Source organism: Pongo pygmaeus, chromosome 19 (genome assembly GCF_028885625.2).
Source record: "Pongo pygmaeus isolate AG05252 chromosome 19, NHGRI_mPonPyg2-v2.0_pri, whole genome shotgun sequence".
NCBI lineage: Eukaryota > Metazoa > Chordata > Mammalia > Primates > Hominidae > Pongo > Pongo pygmaeus.
Window position 1 is genome coordinate 100,513,213 of NC_072392.2, and position 23,490 is coordinate 100,536,702.

At 54.5% G+C, this 23,490-nt stretch overlaps 2 protein-coding genes across 7 annotated transcripts in view; both read right to left on the reverse strand.

Moving 5' to 3' along the window:
* Positions 1 to 23,490, reverse strand: part of CSNK1D (casein kinase 1 delta) — a 32,861-nt gene that overhangs the window by 1,408 nt on the left and 7,963 nt on the right. The window contains exons 3-10 of one of the 6 annotated variants that reach the window (XM_063656365.1): positions 13,415 to 13,563; positions 11,866 to 12,094; positions 11,290 to 11,460; positions 10,213 to 10,361; positions 8,299 to 8,470; positions 7,745 to 7,884; positions 4,851 to 4,914; positions 3,623 to 3,707 (exon numbers count right to left, since the gene is read on the reverse strand). In XM_063656365.1, coding sequence (XP_063512435.1) covers positions 4,882 to 4,914; positions 7,745 to 7,884; positions 8,299 to 8,470; positions 10,213 to 10,361; positions 11,290 to 11,460; positions 11,866 to 12,094; positions 13,415 to 13,563 — 1,043 coding nt within the window. In that variant the 3' untranslated portion in view covers positions 3,623 to 3,707; positions 4,851 to 4,881. Of the gene's footprint in view, positions 1 to 1,540; positions 7,885 to 8,298; positions 8,471 to 10,212; positions 10,362 to 11,289; positions 11,461 to 11,865; positions 12,095 to 13,414; positions 13,564 to 23,490 lie in introns of those variants that run through there. The other 5 variants (XM_054458287.2, XM_063656366.1, XM_054458285.2 and 2 more) reach the window with 5 other exon arrangements.
* On the reverse strand, positions 15,159 to 23,490 carry LOC134738727 (dynein heavy chain-like). The gene is made up of 2 exons (XM_063656367.1): positions 22,907 to 23,490; positions 15,159 to 20,735 (listed from the first exon to the last, which is right to left on the reverse strand). Exon 2 carries the CDS (start codon positions 18,790 to 18,792, stop codon positions 17,872 to 17,874), a length of 921 nt encoding a protein of 306 aa, XP_063512437.1. The 5' UTR covers positions 18,793 to 20,735; positions 22,907 to 23,490; the 3' UTR covers positions 15,159 to 17,871.

Below are 23,490 nucleotides of genomic sequence, written 5' to 3' on the forward strand. Positions count from 1 at the left end.
ACTTTTCACATGATCCCAGATCAGAGGGAGAAGGGAGGTGTCCGCCCAGCCTGGGCCTTCCCAGAGAACAGCCCTGGAACAGATGTGTGCAAGGCCTGTGCTGGGGGAGGTGGCGGGGGAGGCGCAGGGGACCCAGAAAGGGCCTGGTGGCCCTGGCCGCTGCCGTCCCTCAGCCTTCCGAGGGGTCTATGGTGAAGCTCCCGGGAGGCGCTGCCCAGTACCTGGAGGGCCTGCTCTTTTCAGCGTCTAAACCACGTCTGAGGACACAGACCCAGCCAGACTCAGGTTCAGAGAACAAGCCCTCTAACTCTGTCCGCTCGTGCCCTCGCAGATGAGATGCAGCAGGCCCCGAGAACATGCAGCCCCTGCTCCCTCTCAGGGCAGGGAACCCCAGGAGGGAGGCTGCAGGCCTGGGAAGGTCTGGCAGGAACTGGAACTTGGGTCTTGCCATTTTCCGGTTGGGGCCGGTGAGTGGGGCAGGGGCTGAGCCTCACCCACGGCCACAATGAGGCCCCACATGGTGTCTCAGTCTGGGGCAGCAAGAGGGAACCATGTGAGGCGCCCTGGAGACGGGGAAGGCCCGGAAGCCAGCTCAGATGCCCAGGGCACAGCCAGAATGGCTGAGAGGAAGGGCCTGGGAGGAGGCAAAGTCTGGGCAGGAGGGGCTAGCAGAGCTCCAGGCCATGGGCATCCCCAGGATCGGGGCAGGAGTGCGTCACAGGCAGAGTCGGCGGGACAGCCCCGGAACCCCCTCGGCACATACCCACGTGGCGCTCAGAAAGCTACACCATTCTTAGTTACAGCAACCTCCAGGCAAGTGACCCAAAGTCCTTGTGCTTTTTCACTACAAACAAAACTATCCTCATCTTAGGCAGCATGACCTGGCCAAGGGGCCAAGGGAGTGGCCTGGAGTGGAGAGTGGAGAGTATTGGGTGGAGGTGGGGGTGGGAGGGGAGCTGGGAGGGGAGGCGGTCTAGCCTGGCTGAGCTCACCCACACACGAGCACAGGTCAGGAGTTGGTGCAGACCTCACTGCTCTGGCAGCCCGACAGCCCCCGCAGGCCTTGGATAGGGGCCATTGCTGTGTGCTCTTGCGGGGGAAGAGGAACCCTATCTCCTTGTGCCTGTGCAGGGCCATCGGGCAGCTCCTGGGCTTCAACAGCTCAAGCGACAGGGGGATCCCTAAGCACCACGGCCCTATGGCAGGGGGAAGGGACATGTGCTCACCCCAGGCGGCTGGAGTGCGGCTGCTGGTGCCACCCCAGAAGGCAAGGTCTCTCCAGAACCGTCACACAGAACATGCGTGGACTTCTGTGTGCACAACAGAGCCCAAGGGGGCAGCACGGCGAGGAGCAGTCGCCACCCCTCCCTGCCCGGCAGCAGGCCCAGGGGGCAGCTCTCCTCCTGCTCTGCCAGCTCCCAGACACCCACAGGCTGAGAAAGAGCAGCCATCTCAAAAAAGTATTTTCACATAGTTCACCTCAACACATTGAAAACTCTCAAGCTGATGAAATAAAGACCACATGGAAAGGGGAGGGAAGAAAGGTAGAAGTCATTATGAATTTATTATTTACACAATTGTTAAAGTACACAAATACAGTGGCGATACAAACGCACAGCTCGGAGACTGGCCGCCAGTGCACAGCTGACACGACGTCCTACCTACGTTTCCTGCAGGGGGCAACGGGGACTAGATACTGGGCAAGGACTGTCACAAGCACACTCCGAAGACGCAACTCGGCAAGGCTCGGGCTGGAACCTGGGCGCAGAGCGGCCTCGCACAAACGTTCTGGGCACTACATCGGGACCACAGATATTTACAAAGCAAGCTTGCGCCACTTCAGGCCACAGCCGCAACGTCTCTCCGGGTAGGGGACGTCTACCTTCAAGAAGGGGTCCAGCAACAAAGAAAATCTCTTAACTCGGCTCTGACCCATCCCGACCTCCCTCTGTACTTCAACACACAGCTCCCACCCGCTCAAGGCCCCGTACTCCAAAATGCTTACACAGTGACCAGCCTAGGATTCAGAAAGCATCCATGGGCTCAGGCAGATGGCCAGCCAGCTGAGGGGGCGCGGTGAACAACTGTGTTCTGGGACACCAGCCAGTTATGGCGTCCGGGGAGCTCTGGGGAGGAGAAGGAAGAACCAAGGTGCACACCTTCGGGTCCCTAGAGTCCAAAGGGAACATCGTCCATCGTGATGGGGTCCAGTCGAAGTGCCCACGAACACAGACCGCACTGCGCATCGGGGTTGGGAGCACATGGCCACTCTACCGCCCAAGTGCTGCGGAGAGGCGAGAAGGCATCCTGGGAACCTCAGGGCACAGCAGCATAGAGCCTGGGGCAGCACCAGCTCACGGAGGCCACCTGCCTTCTGGTGGGACTCGGCCCCATGCATGCTGCTTCACTTCTGACCAACAGACACGCACCCAACAGAAGGTCACAGAGCGCAGACTCTACTTCCTGGCCGTGAAGGTTCTGGGTCGGGTTGGGAGAGTCACCTGCTCCTTGGCACCTCAGGGTGGGTCCTTCTGGCCTGCCAGCTTTTCTGAGCTAGTCTTGGCACCTGGCAAGGACGGCCCCGCTCCTGGTTTTAAGCACAGGCATTCACACAGACCGAGGGCCAATCCGCACAGGAGCATCGAGTGCTGAGAAAATGGACCGAGTGCAAAGGCAGCAAGGCAACAAACACTACAGTAACCACCTCTCGGTTCACAATCCTCTCCCAAGGGACCAGAAACACATCTTCCACCTTGCATCCTGGGACTCCCAATTGTCCTGCTAGGGTCTCAAAGCCCTTGCTTCCAAGCTCTCAGCTGCCTGCCCACTTCCTGGGGAAGAAGCATGCAGTGCTTTGCCTGGTAACACCCACCGTACCCCCGCCCCGCGGCAGCCTGCGGTCCCTAACTGCTCTCCGAGGGCCTCAAGAGTTCCTGACAGCAGGCATGTCAATTATGGGAGGAGGGAGGGTGAGACGCCAAAATCAGGTTGAAGACGTCCCACCACACACGGGCACGCACACACACCACGGACTTCTGATGAGAAATCTCCTCTCCAAAGTGGACAATAAAACACTGCAAAACAAACACAGCACACACCCTTGAGATCCGCCTGCACCTTCTTCCTGCCTGACTCCACCTCATACACAAACTCCAAGCCAGCATCTGTCTCAGAATTCCTTAGTCAACATTTTTTTGTAAGACCGCAAAAACAGACAAGAAACGATAAAAAGACAGATTTTCTTTACACAGATTTAAGCCAATAATTTTTAGCAAAATGATACAAAACTGTCTTAACCAAGTAGAAGACTGGTAGTTACAGTGGAATCGTCAGGGAGTACAGGGCGGCCACCACTGGAGGGAGCTGAGGCCCTGGAAAGGGAGTCTGATTCTCTGCAATTCTCTCTCTGCTTTTCTTCCCAGCCCCATTACAACCGAGTTCACGTGGGGGGCCGCAGTGCAGCCCCAGCGGTGGCAGCTCTTGGAGTCTGTCCGTTTAGTATGTTTCCCCCATGAGCGTCGCTGGGTGAGTGGCCTGGAGAGCTCCCGGTGTTAACATTTCGATCCTAGACCGGGGGACGCGTCACTAGTAAAGCCATTGGTAACAGAGTAGATCAGCCATGCATTGTCTGCCCTTCAGAGCAATAAGGAGAGTTCTCATCGGTGCACGACAGACTGAAGACCACTGGAAGCCACCCGACCAGGAATCTGTCGGAGCCAAAGCACAGGAGAAGGTCAGCATGGGGCTGGGGGAGCCGGCCAGGCAGATACCACAGTGACGGTGCTGGGCAGGGAGGGGACGCACCGCCACCGCCTAGCCCCAGTCTAGACGCCTGCGTCCCTCGCCACGCACAGAGGCCTCTGTGGCCAGGACACGTGCTCAGCAGAACGAGTGACAGGAAGACGGGAAGGAGGAAGAGGCATGCAAGCAAGGTGCCCGCGGAGCCGGGCTCGGCAGGGTCGGAGGATCCGAGTGGAGCGGAGACGGGTGCTCCTGCCTCCCTTCCTGGAAAGGAACCTGGTGTTTGAAAATGGGTACCCCTCTGGGGGAAGACGTGAAAAGCAGTTCCTGTCAACACATTTCCAGAGTGTGCACAGTGTGAAAACTGCAGCGGGTCTCCCAGCGGCACGGACCCGACAGAAGCACAAGCCCCTGCTGGAAGGAGCCGCCGAGCGCGCGTGGCCACCGAGGAGAGAGCGCAGCGTGGACGCCGGCCATGCACCGACGGCGGGGAGTGAGTGGGCTGCGGCTGGAGGAGTTAATACAGACGAAGCTGCGTGGACAAGACGGCTGGGCAGAGACCAAGTGTGAAAAGAAACACAAAACAAGGACAGAGATAAATGAGACAGGAAGAGAGAGGCGACTAGAAAAGCCGGCATGGCAGAGACCGCCAGGATGTGGCGCAGCAAGAGCTTAGGAGCCCCCAACACCAAGCGTGGAGCCACTCAGCTGAGCAGGACACAGACGCCCCTCCAGGCACGGCCGACCCCAGACAAGGCAACTCAAGTGCTCGGGGCACCCGCCTTGCCGCTCCTGCCTCACGGGTGGGCACCCAGGACAGGAGGGGAGCAACGGCACACGGAACGCAGTCACGGGGAGGCCACAGGCCAACAGGATGGTCTCCTGGGGTCACTCTGTTCCAAAGCTCTCTGTGGACAGCCTCCCCCCAAGACTGGGCAGCAGACTGCCGCCGCTCTGCACCCCACAAGAAGAACAGAGCAGAAGAAGCCTCACTCTACCTCCAGCACCTGGCATGCAAGCCCAGCCCACCTGCAAGCTCCCATGGGCGGGGCATGGTGGCTCCCACCCACCTGGCGCTGCTGCCTGGCGCCCGCCACGCGCACACTCACCCAGTGCTGCCTTCCGATGGGAGACGAGCAGCTACTTGCCGTGGTGTTCGAAAGGAATGCTATTCTGAGGTGGGGAAAAGACAGCTGTTGGTAAGTGTCCCGCCGGCCCCCTGACTACCTGTGTCGGCTCCATGTCCAGATGGGCGTCCTTGCCTCAACCAGGTCCACAGACCGACAGGAGCCGCCTGGGGGAGCCCAGGCACGGAGCACGGCCTCACTTGCCTCTCGGGACGGGCCTCTGGATGAGAGTGGCGCCCACTCCTCTTCTGGAATCACTTGCTCTTAAGGCCAACAAGGGCATGGGACAGGCCCTCCTGAGTCTTCTCAAGCACTAAGAAAACCTGACTCCCAGCAGGATGGCAGGTGCTGGGCAGCCCCACAACTGGGTCTCAGGGCACAGCCTGCAGGCAGGGGAGACGCACATCCTCGCCGGTACGACGACAGGGCTCAGGCCTAGTCCTGGGCAGGGGTTGATCAAAGCGAGTCATCGACTGTTGGAATGACGAGGCCTTCTTCTCACAAAGTAAAAACCCCAAACAGACTCAGCAACTGATGGCCTTTAGGGCCCAGGCTACTGTGGCCAAAGAGCCCTGGCCGAACACCAACAGCCCGAGAAGAGAGGGGAGAAGAGGGAACAGACGCAGGCGGAGTCCGGGCTGGGGCGGGGTCCTACAACTATGGGGGCCTCTGTGACCTACAGGCAGGCTGCCACGTGGTCCTCCACCCATCCACACCCAGCCACGGCCAGCAAGTCCTGGGAGACCTTCCTGCTGCCTCCTCCCGTCTCCCCAGGGCGCAAGGTCTCCTGAGAGGAGCAGAAAGAACAGGGAAGAGCGACGGCCCGAGGAGGAAGACTGGCCGGGGATGAGTCACTGCCCACGGTGACTGTCTCTCCAGGTCACCTGAGCAAACAGGTGAGGCGCTCAGAGCAACTGAGCCTCCTGTATTCCCCCTTGGGATTCAAAACAGGGACTGCCGGTCACAGCCACCACGTGTGCTGGCGCTGGCAGAGTCTGGCAGGAAGGGGACACGGCCAAAGCCTTCCCGTGAGATGGTGACGAAGGAGGGGGCCTGCCCTGGAGGTGGGGAGCCCTCAACATGCCCCTCAGGAAGGCCCCCCAGGGTGTCCAGGAGCAGAGGCCAAGAGACTTCTTTAGGAGAGAACACACCCCCAAACCAGCTCTCTCTGGAGACTCCTCCCTGCTGTTAGAGCCCATGTCGTACTTCCTCATATGGAAAACGAGGGTCTAAGAGCCAGCTGTGGATTCCTGCCACAGCTCACCATGGAAGGAGACACTGCTCATGGCCACCTTGGGGGCTGGTGGCTACAACGGCCACACCCAGGTGCCGCCAAGGCCGTGTACTGAGAAGCAGCAGCTGGACTCAGGACTGTGACTGCTCAGCCCGCTCAGGACACCTTCACTGCCCACAAAGATCCCAAACCACTAGACACTTTACTTTCTTTAAAACAAAAAGCACTCAGGCCCCTTCCCTAGTCTTTGTCAGCCAGGCGCTGGGGCGAGGCCGTCCAAGTCCAGTCAGCACCCAGCATGGGGAGCACTCTCGGCTCCTGTACCATGGTTCAGGGGCTACAGAGCCAGCCACGCGTCAAGACACGAGGGCACAGGCAGACCCTCCTGGGACCTGCTCACGGTAACTGATGCGCAAGTGCCAGGCTCGTGGAAAGAAGCCAGTTAAACCCTTTCTGTGCTGTGTCTGGAGGTGACAGCAGGGCTGTGCGCACGTAAGGGACCCACTCTCGTGACGCAGCCCAGACCCCTTGAGCCCAATTCATATAACCACAAAGTCAAAATAAGTACGAAGCCAAACTCCCTGCATCTTTGGTCTCTTTGGGAGGAAGTTATACAAAAAGGTCTGTTTCTAGTAAAATTATTAGTGAATTAGAAACGTACAGTAACCCCAATCATTAAAAGACGGCAAGTAGTCAAGAGTGCTCCCCACTCCGGCATGTTCCTGGCTAGCCAGCTACACCCAGCCCCGCTCGCGGCAGCAGGCCTGGCTCCATCCTGTGATCCCAACAAACCCCTCCCCACAAGCCCAGAGCCAGGCTCCAGGGCGTTTCTGAACTGAGTTCCTGCTCATCCGGAAGACCCGTGGGGGATTTGGGCACCCCCCAGGATGCCTGCTGGTGAAACACAGCCCTGCTCCACTAACCCTGCCCCTGTTGGCGAACAACCCAGAAAACTATTTGAAGAAATACGATGGATTCATATGGAGAAAGCTGTTCTGGTTCAAAGAGCACGTTAGCAAACGCAAAAGACAACAGAAGCCAGAGCAAGGAGAGGAGAGGCTGCTGCAGGATGCTGAAGAGGAGGCGGCCGTGGCCAGGCCTGGGCTGCGCAACAGGGTACTTCTCGTCCAAGGGAAGACAGGCGAGGCCGTCAAAAGAAGGGAAGCCTCGTCGCAGGGCATGCCACCAGGGAGGGTCTCACAAGAAGCCCGTGGAGGTCCCTACAGGCTTCCATCCCTGGCCAATGGCAAGAATGAGGAAGAATGAGGAAGGTTCCCTTGGGCCGGGGGCACCCACGATGGGGCGCAAGCAGGCAAGTGGTGTCAGCTGCCTGCGGACGGCTGCGGGCAGCGGGCCACTCAAACAGCAGGAGAAAGCCCCCACGGTTTGCTGGCCTCGGGGACCTAAGACCTGAGACTGGCCACCTGCGACCAGGAGACAAGCCCCATGACGGCCCAGCATGTCTCCCAGGCCCTCCCGAGAAGCCTCATCTGCAACCAAGATGCCACACCCTGGCGAGACTAAAAACTCTCAAAAATGGGGGGAAGAAAGTTAAGAAGAAGCCCTGGAGAAACCACAGCCCGCTCTTGACTCGGACGAGGTAGCCCGAGGCCCAGCGCCCGCCCGGGAGCTCTGCACCTACCTGTGAGGTGGACATGCGAGAGGTATCTTGTCGGCCTGTGAGGTCGGACGAGGAGATGTTGACGGGGGCCCCGCGGTGCAACCGCATACTCACTTTCCGCTCTCTCTCCATGCCCGAGACAGGCCGGGGGGAGGTGTTAGCTGAGGACAGGGAGAGAAACGGAGTGGGCCGCCCCTGTCTGCTGCCTCCCACTCGGGGCTTCCTGTGAGAGGCTGTGGCTGGAGAGGACCCTGTGCTGCCTAGACAGTCAGGACCTGGCTGCGGCCAATGGCCACCAACACTCAGATCTGGCCGGAGGGACACAAAGGGACATGGGAGCGAGGTCGAGGGGCTCACAGGGGAGGAACGTGAGATGTGGGAGGAATCACGCACACCAGCAGGTGCCCGCATTTCTAAAGGCGCCTGAGCAGCCTGGCTCATCCATTCTCAGGAGCATTGCCTGACACAGGGCACTTACAGCATCCACCACCAAGCGCCCTGTTGTCCCCACCAACCCCGAGACACAGGAAGTCACCCCAGAGCCAGCCCCAGAGCGCTAGGAGGGGGGCACTCACCCGTGTGTGAGGTAGGGGTGAGGGGTGTGGGGGGAGCCACTTCCTGCGTCCCCCGCAGGCGGCCGGAGGCTGTGGAAGGGAGGCCGCGGGTAGCCGGGTTCCGCGAGTGTCTCAGCCGCTCCTCTCGGTCCCTGCGCTCCCGCTCAGCATCGTCAGCGGCCCGGCTGGCACCCTGAGGAGGCAGGAGGTGAGGCCGGAATGAAACCAGCTTTGGCAGAAAGCAACCCTAGGTCCTAGGCTGCCCCGGCCACGTGAGAAAATACCTACCAAAGGGCACTGGGATGAGACTGCCTGCGAAACCCCCCACACGCTGCATGTTTCTCCCCATGGGATGCCAGCGTCATCCCCACAAGGGGTCAGAGCCAGGCCTCTCAGCTCCCCCAACAATAGAAAAAACCCCACTCGCCATGGCATCTCCCTGTGGGCTCAGAACTTCCTTAAACTTCAAAATGGGCAGCAGCTCATCTGTGAACATGCTCACTGACACGTGCAGGGAGAGGAGAGGGACAGGAACCATTGGAGGCCAAAGACAGGTCCCAAATGGTGACAGCTGGGGAGGAAAGCGGGGTGGGGATGAGAGCGTTTCGTCGGACGAGGAGTCCACTCAGGGTCCAGACCCTGCGGCCTCCAACAGCCTGTGCAGGTGTGGTGGCGCGGCCAGCAGCCGGGTCTGTGCTGCACTATCCAGATGCATGGGGGTGGGGAGGGCAGATTTTAAGCCGAGACAGCAGCCTATGAAAGAGCAGATTCTAACTGCCAATGCTCTGCGGCAGGGGCCTGCAAACTACAGCCCCGGGGCCAAAGCCAGGTGCCACTTCTTCCTGCAAGTACAGCTCATTGGACACAGCCACGTTCACCAGGCAACACACAGCCCGACACGCCTGTGGCTGCAGCACCGTGAGGCCAGCACCGCCCAGACTCCTCATGCTGCCATTTATGGAAAATGCTGGCCTAGCCTGCTTTGAGGGCCAGGTGACTCCAATGCCCCAGGAGGGTCGCTCTGATTCCTCCCAAGGCAGCACAGCCCCAGCAGAGGGACTGATCTGCCCTGCAGAGTGCACCCCTCCCGGCACCTGGGGCCCCGAGGCTCAGGCCTGCCTCGCCTGCCATCTCTCCAGGGCCTCCAAGTATTCCCCACGCTGATGGGCACTTGGCAAGTAAGTGCACCCCTCCCAGCACCTGGAGACCCCGCCCCTCCTTGGCCCCTGCACGACTATTGGACAAGGCCGCTGTTTTTGTACCCTCCCAAGAGGCAGTTCTGCTCCTCCATCAGACTGCCGCCTGGAAAGGCTCCAAATTCTATTTAAAACTGACAATAAAACAGTAAGTTTTTAATGAAAGAACACAACAGTTCCACAGGAGCTTCAATTCTGACAGCGGCGTCTGAATAGTAATTCAGCTCAGACATGGACCCAGGGCTGGGCTGCCTGCTTTAGAGGCTCCACGGCAGGCTCACACATCAAGAAAGCCACAGGGAAAACCAGCTCATGACAGGGTCAGTCAGGCTGGACGGGTAGCACCTCACCAGGCCCCAACCCCACTCATCTCGTGGGCACCATGACCATCTGGCACAGTGAATGGGAATGTGCACCCCCAGCCCCCACCCTCTGCCCCCAGGGCATGCTCTGGGCCCTAGCTTCGCTTGGTGACAGGGAGGGAGGGGGCCTCCTGCTGTCCACACCCGGGAATTCCACGGACCCCTCTGCGTTCCCTAATGGCGTCTTACTTCTTGGCACCCCTTTCTGGCAGGGAGACACCCACTCAGTCCAGGTCCTGCCCACTACACACTCGCCCTTCACAACCAGAGACACTCCCTATATGGTACAGCCCCTCAACAAGACGGCCGCCGGCCTCTCACTGACAAGCCATCCCTCACGCACCACACTGAGCGAACGTGCTGGCAGCACAACTTACAAATTTGAGCATGTTCCAGTCGAACACGTAGTCATAAGAGAAGCCCTGGCGATGGAACAGATTCCGGAAAAGCTGCCTCAGGTACGAGTAGTCAGGCTTGTCGTCAAAACGCAAGGAACGGCAGAAATTCAGGTATGTGGCAAATTCAGCTACAAAACAAGAAACTCAAAGCTAACTCACGAAACCCAACTGCGACTCAAAGTGTCCCTGCCAACGTCGCTGTCTACCTCCTGCTGCTGCACACTCAAGGGGAGAAAGACAGATCAAAACACCTGTCAGATTTCTAAGACTCTAAGCCTTAAGAAAGCATTGAAAAGCATTCAAGTCATGGCCGGGCGCTGCGGCTCACGCCTGTAATCCGAGCACTTTGGGAAGCTGAGGAGGGCGGATCACGAGGTCAGGAGATCAAGACCATCCTGGCTAACACAGTGAAACTCCATATCTACTAAAAATAAAAATAAAAAATTAGCAGGACGTGGTGGCGGGCGCCTGTAGTCCCAGCTACTGGGGAGGCTGAGGCAGGAGGATGGTATGAACCTGGGAGGCAGAGCTTCCAGTGAGCCAAGACTGCGCCACTGCACTCCAGCCTGGGTGACAGAGTGAGACTCTGTCTTAAAAAAAAAAAAAAAAAGAAAAAAAAAGTCATAAAGGACAATTTAGTTTCATTTGAGGTGTGTATCCTGGGTCAATCCTACAAATGCAAAGGAAGTCTCCCGAGCTCCTGGAGAGGGCCAGAGAGGGCAGCCAGTGCAGAGAGAGGCCCCACCACTGCCCATCCATCCCTTTCCAGCCACTTGGGGCCCTGAGGCTCAGGCCTGCCTCGCCTGCCCTCTCTCCAGGGCCTCCAAGTACTCCCCACGCTGATGGGCACTTGGCAAGTAAGTCAAGATTAACAGGAGGGCAGGCTGTTACCTCCATATACAAAAGCACCCCTCTTTCCTGCCACCATCCCTTTGGAAGGCAAGCAACTCTTCTGACAAAACCCAGGCTGAGCCGTCTCAGCACACCCGAGGCGGGCCCGACACACGTGCAACCCCTGTGAGCAGCTCCACTGAGAAGAGGCCTCCAGAGACTTACAAGGGTAGCCTTTACACAGCACTTCGATGGGGGTGGACATTTTCTTCTCGCTAATCCTTTCATATTTCTGTCTCTTGGTGGCGGCCTTCAGCCCCTGCCAGGGGAGAGAGCCCAGGTTGAAGTACATTAGCACGTAGCCCAGAGACTCCAAGTCATCTCTTCGGGATTGTTCTGAAAAGAAAAGGGAAAGGCATGAAGAACGGCACTTGCGTGCTCACGTCAAAGCAAAAGACTCGGCTGGCCCTTCCAGTGAAGACAAGCCTCAGACACACACGCCCGCATCACTCCAGCTGGCACTTCCAGTGGAGACGAACCTCAGACACACATGCCCACTCTCACCCAGAGCTGCCCCTCATGCCTACTAAGGAAATTCCCGAACACATCACAGGTGACTCAGAAATGTCCCAGCATCTGCCTGCCCCATACACCTGGCAGTCACAAGCCAGCCTGTCTGCTGCAAAGGTCTGATGACACGCTCGCACCCCCAGCTCCCCGAGAAGCTGGCCTCTCCCTGGGCTAAAGCATGGACATGCCCAAAGGCACCCCAGGTCAGTGACCCCACGCCCAGGGGCTCACCAATTCCAAGGTGCGTGTTGATGGAGGCGTACCGCGCCGTCCCCGTGAGGTTCTTGTTCTCACGATAGGGGATGTGCTGGTGGGTGCGTGCATCCCGGTACTTCTTGGCCAGCCCGAAGTCGATGATGTACACCAGGTTGCCCTTCTTCCCCAGGCCCATGAGGAAGTTGTCTGGCTTCACATCCCGGTGGATGAAGTTCTTTGAATGAATGTATTCGATGCGACTGATCTGCGAGCAGAGCAAGGGCGCGAGATGGCACCCCAGGGCAGTCTCAGGGAGGGACCGCTCAGCTGTGGGACACTACGCCGGTGGCTGTGTTATTCCTGCCCCTCAGCCACGGCAGGGTAATTTAACAATTAGCGAGGGCAACGCCAAACTGACCAAACTGTTCCCCCAGGTGCCTGCAGCAACCCTCCACCCTCCACAGACCTAGGCGCTTTGCCTTCAGCTCCCACAAAACAGAGGGGTGAGGCGACAGACAGGTGACAACCCACCACTAGACATCGGTCTCTCCCAGCAGTGTTCTCTGCACAGACTACACACCAGGATTAGCAGAGAAACTGCATGGAGGTGCTTAGGAATCATGTGTGTTCCTAAGAGACTGAGGGGCCCACTGAATGGAAACGTGCTATGCTGGTACCGAGAGGGTGGCCTCCAAGCCAGTGAGCTGAGCCACCAGAGTCTCGAGAAGCCAGTGAGCTGAGCCACCGGAGCCTCCAAGCCAGTGAGCTGAGGCACCGGAGCCTCGAGAAGCCAGTGAGCTGAGCCACCGGAGCCTCCAGAAGCCAGTGAGCTGAGCCACTGGAGCCTCCAAGCCAGTGAGCTGAGCCACCGGAGCCTCGAGAAGCCAGTGCGCTGAGCCGCCGGAGCCTCGTGAAGCCAGTGCGCTGAGCCGCCGGAGCCTCGAGAAGCCAGTGCGCTGAGCCGCCGGAGCCTCGAGAAGCCAGTGCGCTGAGCCGCCGGAGCCTCGAGAAGCCAGTGCGCTGAGCCGCCGGAGCCTCGAGAAGCCAGTGCGCTGAGCCGCCGGAGCCTCGAGAAGCCAGTGCGCTGAGCCGCCGGAGCCTCGAGAAGCCAGTGCGCTGAGCCGCCGGAGCCTCGAGAAGCCAGTGCGCTGAGCCGCCGGAGCCTCGAGAAGCCAGTGCGCTGAGCCGCCGGAGCCTCGAGAAGCCAGTGCGCTGAGCCGCCGGAGCCTCCAGAAGCCAGTGCGCTGAGCCGCCGGAGCCTCCAGAAGCCAGTGCGCTGAGCCGCCGGAGCCTCCAGAAGCCAGTGCGCTGAGCCGCCGGAGCCTCCAGAAGCCAGTGAGCTGAGCCGCCGGAGCCTCCAGAAGCCAGTGAGCTGAGCCGCCGGAGCCTCCAGAAGCCAGTGAGCTGAGCCGCCGGAGCCTCCAGAAGCCAGTGAGCTGAGCCACTGGAGCCTCAAGGCTGAGGCTCAGCACATTTCCATTTCCTCTGTGAATTAACGGCCATAATAATGGCGAGAACAGCACAAGCGAGTGGCTGATTCTATCAGACAGCAAGTGTGTGCCAACTGTCAGGAAACAGTCCTTACCATTTGGTCAGCAAGCAGCAGGACGGTTTTGAGGCTGAATTTCCTGGAGCAGAAGTTGAAGAGGTCCTCCAGGCTTGGCCCCAGCAGCTCCATCACCATGACGTTGTAGTCCCCCTCTGCCCCGCACCATCTGATGGTGGGGATGCCCACTAGGCGAGGAAATCAGACACAGTATTTCAGTCCAGGCCCTGCCTGAGCTCCACACTAAGTCTGCACTGTGCACACCAAGGGGTCATGGTGACAACCCTGAACGGGGGGAGGGGTGGCGGAGGCAGAAGACCCCGGCAACGCCGCTCCTCAGGGACCCATCCTCGAGATTAGGCCCCATCTGTTAGCAAATGGCCTGAGGCAGACGTTGGATGAGGGCCAAGCAGGCAGGAGCTGTAAGGGGGACAAGGAGGGGATCGAAGCCCCACCTCCCTGATTCCCGCCTTCTAGGGCAGCAGGGCAGGAGACGCAGGAAGCAGCCACGATGCGGGAAAGAAAGAGCTCAGGCAGAAAGGACCAGCAGAGCCTGCCAGAGACGTCACACCGGAGACGGGGGGAGGAGAGAAAGCAGCTACCGTGGGTTAGGTGAGAGAAGAAAATATGTTCAATTACTCTGACGCTGGTAGAAGTATTTGACTGGATAAGAGAAAAGCAAAAGCAATGAAAACTTTTTGGGGATTTACACAGTAACCCAGGCTTGAAATATACAAATCAGGGAAGTGAAAATAAAGACACAATAAATCCAACAGGAAGAATTTAAAGATGGCTGCATAGTATCAGTGCTGAAGGCATAATCAACACTATAAAGGCACACGGGCCAGGTGCAGTGGCTCATGCCTGTAATCCTAGCACTTTGGGAGGCTGAAACGGGAGGACTGCTTGAGCTCAGAAGTTCGAGACCAGCCTGGATAACATAGGAGACCCTTGTCTCTAAAAAAAAATTCTGGAAATTAGGTGGGTGTGGTGGCACGCTTCTGTGGTCCCAGCTACCTGGGAGGCTGAGGCAGGAGGATCACTTGAGCCCAGGAAATGGAGGCTGCAGTGAGCCGTGATGGCACCACTGCTCTCCAGTCTGGGCCACAGAGCAAGACCCTGTCTAAAAAAAAAAAAAAAATCCACTTTAGAAAAAATGGGTGAAAGACCTGGACATTTCACCCAAGACGTTACGTATGAAAAGTCAACGACCACAAGATGATGCTGAGAGAGATGGAAAACACATGCTGGTAAAAACGTGCGCAGGAACGCACACCGTAGCCTCATGCCAGAGTCAAATTCAAAAGCTGCAGCAACAGGCGGGTTTCTCAAAATGCCGCCCCTAAAATACGTCCTTTGGTCCTATTTTTTTATTCTCATATCCACAAGAACATGTTTTTTCGATATGTTTTCACAGCACTGGATCCTTAAGTATACACATGACTCTACACACATATGGCTTGTGAACGGCCTGGATAAACCTTTTATGTCCTTCCATGGCAAGACAGATTTTTAGTTTAGTCTTAAAGCAAGTTTTGGTACCATTAAGGAAATTCAATTCATTTAAAAAACTGTTTCATTATTTTATTGTTTTGAGGCTAGGTCTCGCTGTCACCCAGGCTGGAGTGCAGTGGCGCCATCTTGGTTCACGGCAACCTCCACCTCCTGGGTTCAAGCAATTCTCCTGCCTCAGCCTCCTGAGTAGGTTGGACTACAGGTGGGCGCCACCATGCCCAGCTCATTTTACTGGCCACATGTATCTCCTCTCCTCTGAAGGGATGTATTTCTTTTTTGGCTAAGTTTTTCTATCATGGTATCTTTTTCCTATTTATAGTAGTTCTTTATAACTTCTAGATACTAAATCATTGCAGGTTTTTTTGTGAGGCAAGTATCTCTCAGTTAATGGCACGCTTTTTATTTTCTTCCGGAGTTTCTTGATGAAAAGACTTTTCATGAATATGAATGCCTCAATCTTTTCCTTTATGAGTGCTTTCGGTACCTTACATTAAAAAAGTTTCTGCCCTCAGCGTCAAAAAGACATGGTATTGTTTTTTTTTTAAAGTGTAAAAGTTACTTCTACTTCTAACAAAAACAGTAATAGAGGCCTGATTCGCCCTCACACCTTAAGAAACTAAAGGAAAAAACAAAACACACAGCCTCACACATCACAGGGTGGTTTCCACAACGCTGGGCCCGGCCAATGACTGACAGCCATGCCAGCCAATGACAGCCGTGCCTGAGGGCGGGAAGGAGCCGTGAGAGGGCGCCCTGGGCTGCCCCCTGCACTGCTGGGAGCATAAGCACAAACGCCAGACTGAACAGATCCATGGAACCCAACCTCATCCCAGAAGAGAGCTGAGGAGGAGCCTGCAGAACGTGGAAGAGCACAGCATGCGTGACATTCTCAATGTCCGGCATCCGAAGTGGAAAACAAACCTGGAGTAAGAGGTCAACTGAATGAACCCGGATGTTCAAATCAGCAGAGAAAGCCATGAAACGTTACTATAGATTTCGACTGTATTCCACCTTCGAAAAGTTTTTTAACTGGCCAGGCTCAGGCCTATAATCCCAGCACGTTGGAGGTGGAAGTGGGAGATCACTTAAGTCCAAGTTTGAGACCAGAAAGAAACATAGTGAGACCCCCGTCTCTACAAAAAAATTTTAAAAATTAGCTAGGCATGGTGCTGTGTGCCTACAGTCCCAGCTACTCGGGAGGCTAAGGAGGGAGGATGGCTTAGGCCCAGGAAGTGGAGACTGCAGTGAGCCATGATTGCACCACTGCACTCCAGCCTGGGTGACAGAATGAGACTGTCTCAAAAAAAAAAAACTTAAAGGCATGAGGCATATACATATATATGTGTATTTATGTTTCGGTCTTTTATACGTATGTATATATTTATATAAAAAACATAAATGTATATATAAACCTGAAAATATGTATGAGAGAGATATATATACGCAAATACATATCTACTTTCAGATTTTGGAACAGTTGCATTCTGCATCACAGTTGAGCATCCCTAATCTGAAAATCCAAACGCCCCCATTAGCATCTCCTTTGAGCATCATGTTAAGCACTCATAAAGTTTCTGATTTTGGGTGTTTCAGATACTCAACCTTATTACGGATTTGTGAATTCTTTTCTCTCTCTAGATGCAGCATTATGGATTCCCAAATTCCCTTTCTCCACTCCAATGAGTCACAGTTCCTTCTTCTTAATACTCATTTTGAAGTTTTCACTGTCCCAAATTTAGGCAACAGATCACCTTTCAAGCTTTTTTCCGTACCTTCACAACAAATGCCTGTCGTTCTTTTCTTTCTGCCACGTGTTCCAGATTCACCTTCCTTCTTCCTGCCCCAGCCCTGGAATCAGCTGCTTCTCCAAGCACTCAGGACTCCTCTTAACAGAGAGCGATAAATACTTAGAAACCCCTGAGGCCCGGTGTGCTCAGTGTTCTAGGCTGTCCTCCTTCTAAGCCCTTCTCGTGGCCAGAACTACACAAAGTTTCATCGCGACAGCTTTATAGTAAGTGCTGGTGTTTGCAGGGCAAACGGCCCTCTTCTTCACAAGTGTTTTAATTAATCCTGGACTTGCACTCTTCTCAGTGAATTCTAGTCACCTTGTCAGGAAAGAGAAGTGGCTGGATGTCAATGGGAACGTCACTGAATGTTAAGAGCAACTTTGGGAGACCTGACACCTGGCATCTTCCTTTCTCTGAACATAGAGGAGAATTAGGCAAATCTTCCTTAATGTCCTTCAATAAAGTTTATATATTTTCTGCATACAGATCTTATCTGCCTTAAAATTTATCCCTAAATACCTTTTTGCTACTGTAAGCAGTATTTTTTAAATTACATTTTGTAACCAATTAAATTGTTGGTTTAACAAAATGAATTGATTTTATATTTTGATCTTAAATTTGCTAAACTCTCTAATCTGTTCTGAGATCCCTATGTAGGAAATTACATCACATCATATGCCAGTAACAGCAGCTTTATTTCTGCCTTTTTCACCCTCTGCCCTGCTGAAAACAGTGTTGTGAGGCTGAGGATGGTGTGGGTTACACAAAACTTGGCTGCACTGCAGGGGGGAATGGAAATATGCATAACCACCTTGGAAAAATCGATACGTATCAATATGCGGACGTCTGCGTTATCTTGCAGAACTGGACATTTGCACGTACCAAGCAACAGCCACTGCACCTTCAGATGTAGGTGCTGGCACGTGTGCCCCAGACACATGGACAAGATGTGCACAAAAGCACTGTCCCTAAGAGCAAATGCTAGAAGCTCCCCAGGGCTCAACACAGAATCAGTAAGAGGAAGCTACTTTATACAGCTATGTAGACGATCAAACAATGAAAATCAATTACCTAGAGCTGCAATCGATGGGGAAGAATCTCAGGAATACTCTGGGTCAAAGAAAGGTACAGAATACAGACCGCATCGCATAACACTAAAACTTTCATGTATTCAAAAGACTATGTGGCATGGACTCATGATCCATCTGAACTGATGGTGTACCGACTGATGTGACTGATGGTGTACTGACTGATGGTGTACCAACTGATGTGACTGATGGTGTACCGACTGATGTGACTGATGGTGTACCGACTGATGTGACTAATGGCGTACTGACTGATGTGACTGATGGTGTACCGACTGATGTGACTGATGGTGTACTGACTGATGTGACTAATGGCGTACTGACTGATGTGACTGATGGTGTACCGACTGATGTGACTGATGGTGTACTGACTGATGTGACTAATGGCGTACTGACTGATGTGACTGATGGTGTACCGACTGATGTGACTGATGGTGTACTGACTGATGGTGTACCAACTGATGTGACTGATGGTGTACCGACTGATGTGACTGATGGTGTACTGACTGATGTGACTAATGGCGTACTGACTGATGGTGTACTGACTGATGTGACTGATGGTGTACCGACTGATGTGACTGATGGTGTACCGACTGATGTGACTGATGGTGTACCGACTGATGTGACTGATGGTGTACCGACTGATGTGACTGATGGTGTACTGACTGATGTGACTAATGGCGTACTGACTGATGGTGTACTGACTGATGTGACTGATGGTGTACCGACTGATGTGACTGATGGTGTACCGACTGATGTGACTGATGGTGTACCGACTGATGTGACTGATGGTGTACTGACTGATGTGACTAATGGCGTACTGACTGATGGTGTACTGACTGATGTGACTGATGGTGTACTGACTGATGGTGTACTCATGGTATACTGACTGATCGTGTACTGACTGATGTGACTGATGGTGTACTGATGGTGTACCGACTGATGTGACTGATGATGTATTTACTGACACCATCTTTCTTTCTTTAACAGGGGTCCTGCTGTCACCCAGGCTGGAGGGCAGTGGCACCATCACAGCTCACTGCAGCCTTAACCTCCCGAACTCAAGCCATCCTCCTGCCTCAGCCTCCAGAAGAGCTGAGACTACAGGTGTAAGCCACTGCACCTGGCCTGTTTCTTTTTCCTCCCTACCCCCCAAATGTCTCAGCAGAACCACCCCTTTTGTTAGCTGTAAGTAACAATGTGCCCCGTCATCCATGGCATTAGAGAATGGATAAAATACAGTAAAAGCAACATGCTCTTGCCTCTCAATGCACTTGTGCTCAATGGACTTACTGCTACTGGTGTTTTTGCAGGAACAAGTGAAGCCAATGGGTTTGAAAAGAGAACCAAGGCTGCCTGTGCCCAAGTGTGCCAGTCATTCAGGGCCACCCCGCCACCCTGCCCAGGCGCTGTCACGGTGGGAAGCAGCTACTCATGCTGCTATTTGTCGTCTCAACCCTTTTTCCTCATGGTGCCCAAAGGTAGCTAAACATATGTGTGGGGATAAAAAACGGGGGGACAAGGCCAGATACATGAAGACATGCTCCACTCTGATCTGTGAAAAGTTTCAATATAAATGTGGGGACTGAGCATTAATGCAAATAGAAATTTTCATGAAGTTTTCAGCAATTCAACCCTAAAATGATTTATATAACTAAAATGTTTCTAGATAATTTCATTATTTGGATTTTGAAAAAAGTTTCTTGTAGGATGACAAAGAAACAAAAACTTACAAACAGGTGAGCGAGGGCCTGGCACAGACATGGGGCTGGGTGGGCGAATGGGCTCCACAGGGAGTGTTCCCTCTCAGGTGGGCAGGGCAGGGTCCTGGTTGTTGATTTTAATGTCCTTGATACCGTACATGTTACATACATTCTTTGGTGTTGTACAATATTTCACAATAAAAAGATGATGGCAGACAGTCGCCCACCCTCAGCCGCAGAACCTTCTCCCACTGGCCCGGGTTCTACACACGCACTCCCCTCTTCCCTCCCCCAAACCATGCCTACCATCTCAGCCTTGACCAAAAGCAGCTGTGAACTAAGTAAATGTCCTTTGCTGAGGGGTTCCCCAAGGAGGGAGTGAGCTAAAGCTGCTTTTGGGGGATGTTAGGATTGGAAAGAGCAGTTACAACTGTCCCCAGGTTTTGCCCACCAGTCCAGCTGGTTTTGATAAAAACTAGATGTCTATCCAAGTCTTCCACCAACATAGCTACTTTTAGTTTCTTTCTACTATTTCAGGTATTGAATCTATTGTCCCAACCAGATTTGGGACAGGTGGGGGCATCTGCGGCACATTCCTGACAGCTGAAGGCCACATAGGGTGGCCGCCATTTCCTTCTCTGGGAGCAGACAGCTGCTTCAGCAGTAGCCTAGGGGGCTAGAACGCCCAAGTTCAAGTCTGTCCTCTGTGAAGTTACACAGCCTTCTAAACCCAGTTTCCTCATTTGCAACGTAAGGCTGAAGACCTCAGTACCCACTGCCCAGGGCTGCTATGGGCAGTGACCGGTGTGTTTTTAGGGCTCATTCTTCCCAAGCTGCAGAGAACAGAATGCACTCGCCGTGGAGCTTTCTCCTGGAAGGCAGCCTCCATCAAGCAAATGTAAAGATCAGAACCTGGCACCACTACTTGACTCTCACGTGCAAGGAAAGAAAACCACAATGAGTGGTGCTTGCTGCCCCTTTTTTCAGAGATAGCAGGACAATCTGGACCACCCATAACAGGACAATCTGCACAAGGGGACAATCTGCATCACCCATAGCAGACACTGCACAAGAACGGCAGCAGCAAAATCTGGTGGCTTCTGGATGAAACAATTTCTTCCCATTATTTGTCAACTCCCCGGTTTAGTCTCAAAGTGAATTCAAGAACCACCACCAGAATTAGGCCTTTTGCCTTCCTGGACATCATTTGTTTTCTAAAATGCAGATCTTTAGATCTTTACAGTATCCGGACGGGCGCGGTGGCTCACGCCTATAATCCCAGCACTTTGGGAGGCCAAGGTGGGCAGATCACCTGAGATCAGGAGTTCAAAACCAGCCTGGCCAACGTGGTGAAACCCTGTCTCTACTGAAAATACAAAAATTAGCCAGGCAAGGTGGCTCATGCCTGTAATCCCAGCTACTCCAGAGGCTGAGGCAGGAGAATGGCCTGAACCTAGGAGGTGGAGGTTGCAGTGGGCCAAGATTGCGCCATTGCACTCCAGCCTGGACAACGGAGTGAGACTCTGTCTCCAAAAAACAAAACAAAAACAAAAACAAAAACCTTGACAGTAGCCACCAGGTGTGTGTGTATTTAACACAGAAGACCTGACCTACGTTTTGGAATGGTCAGGGACATGGCAATGCGCTCGAAGCCCAGATGGGAGAAAATCCATTTCTGAAATCCTATTTGGTTTCCAGGATCGTAGAGAAGGTGCAGGGGCAGGAACAGGAAGGTGCTTCTTTACCCTCTTAAGCCAGCGGCCACAGGTGAAGCAACTTTGCCTGCCAGGGGCCCTCAGCACTGTCTGAATAAAGTTTTGAGTATCACAGCTGGGAGCAGGGGTGCTGCCAACATCTACCATGCAGAGAATGCACCACTACAAACGGCACCAGTGCCGGGTGGAGAAGTCCTGTCGGGAACCACACAGCTACTTTTTGGTTCAGGGTTGGCTTCCCCAGTGACCATCCCGGGCTTCTAAGGACTGGCTTTCTTCCCTTTGCCCTTGTGTACCTCTGGCTTGCAAGTTCTCCTGGAGACATCTCTCGTAAAAACTTAAGGTGTTTTTAAGCTCACAGGTTTTACTTGACCCCAGCACCAGGCTCCCGTGGGGCAAGGCCACACCCCGCACCACCCTGCTCTATTGGCTCGTCACACCTTCAAGGCAATGCAGGCTCCAGGCCCTTGAGAAGCCAGTCCACCACCAAGGGCCACCAGACAGGCTCCCAGGGCGGAGTCTCTGCTGAGCCTTCCCTGGGTTGGTGATGGGGTTTTTCATTCCTGTGGCCTCCTCTGGTCATGTGAGGCCCGTGATGGGACACACTGGATGCCCCTCTCTGTAACGGGTTCCCCAGGACCACAGGTGCTGCCAAAGATATTTTGTGTCACATAAACCTAGAAATGTCGGTTTCTTGTAGTAGCACAGATTACGGTGCTTGTGCTGAGAAAAGATATCAAAGAATCAAATCAACAGTCCTCCCTTTCCCGTGACAAAAGGGCTAACAGAGGCCCTGAACAGGTTTTCCTTTGGCCAGTTGCCCAAGGGGACTCACCCAACCATCCACCTACAAATGTACCGTGGAGGCTTCTGACTGGGAGGGTTCCACAGACGTGGCACAGCCACTCTTCAGACAAAAAGCCCTGTTCCCAAAGAGGGCTCCTGCCAGACCGAAGCTCTGCTGCTGAGACGCGCGCTTCATGGCTCTGAAATCCCCGCAGAGAATACCCTCCTGCTCCATCAGCCGAACTGTTTGAAAGTCCAGGGAACTCGCAAGAGCTGGACTCTGAGGTCAGGACGGGAGCGCTCTGCTCCATACCTGGCCCACCGTGGAACACCAGGTACCTAAGGCCCTGGGCTGAGGGCTCGCAGAACTGGGACAGTAACTGAGCTGGAAGAGGTCATGATGGTCGCCAAGTTCAAAACCTTTGTTTTGCTCAGGAGAAAACGAGCCCAGAGAGTGTGAAGGGACTTCCCCCAAGCTATAAGCAAAGCATGCGAAGGAGCAGAGGCCTCACCCAGGGATCACACATCAGGAAGGCCCCACTGTGCAACACACGTGCCACTGGCAACAGCTCCAGTGACCACTGAGGGACACACGACACCATGGGGGGCATGCACTGAAATTCACACAAACTCTTTTTTTTTTTTCCTGAGACAGAGTCTCGCTCTTTCATCCAGGCTGGACTGCAGTGGCGCTATCTGGGCTCACTGCAAGCTCCACCTCCCGGGTTCACGCCATTCTCCTGCCTCAGCCTCCCGAGTAGCTGGGACTACAGACGCCTGCCACCACGACTGGCTAATTTTTTTTGTATTTTTAGTAGAGATGGGGTTTCACCGTGTTAGCCAGGATGGTCTCGAGCTCCTGACCTCGTGATCTGCCCGCCTCGGCCTCCCAAAGTGTTGGGATTACAGGCGTGAGCCACCGCATCCGGCCTATTCACACAAACTCTTGATTTCAGACACCATGACCCGACATGAAGCAAAATTTAAATAAAAGGCCAAGATGGCATAAGATGTTTCTTATCTTTTTTTTTTTTTGGGGGGGGGGACAGGGTCTCACTCTGTCGCCCAGGCTGGAGTACAGTGGTGCGATCTCGGCTCACCACAACCTCCGCCTCCCAGGCTCAGGCGATTCTCCTGTCTCAGCCTCCCAAACAGCTGGGATTACAGGTGCACGCCACCACACTCGGCTAATTTTTGTATTTTTAGTAGAGATGGGCTTTCACTACGTTGGCCAGGCTAGTCTCAAACTGCTGACCTCAAATGATCCACCCGTCTTGGCCTCCCAAAGTGCTGGGATTCCAGGCGTGAGCCACCATGCCCGGCCCATAAGATGTTTCTTTGTGTTGAGAGAGGGTCTCTGGACCCGAGACTCTCTGAAGGAAGCTGTGACCGCTTCGTCAGGGTGTGGGGAACACTTCCCTCCCTTTTGCCCAGAACCAGTTTTGGGTTTATTTTAACCAGCGATGCTGAGTTGCTGTTCTCCCTTATCAAACAGAACCCTGGTGTTCCTCTGTGACTGGTAAA

What these genes read in the sequence shown, in the direction of transcription:
- LOC134738727 (XM_063656367.1), bottom strand. Translation starts at nt 18,792, where the DNA reads ATGGTGCCACTGCCCTCCAGCCTGGGTGACAGCAGGACCCCTGTTAAA.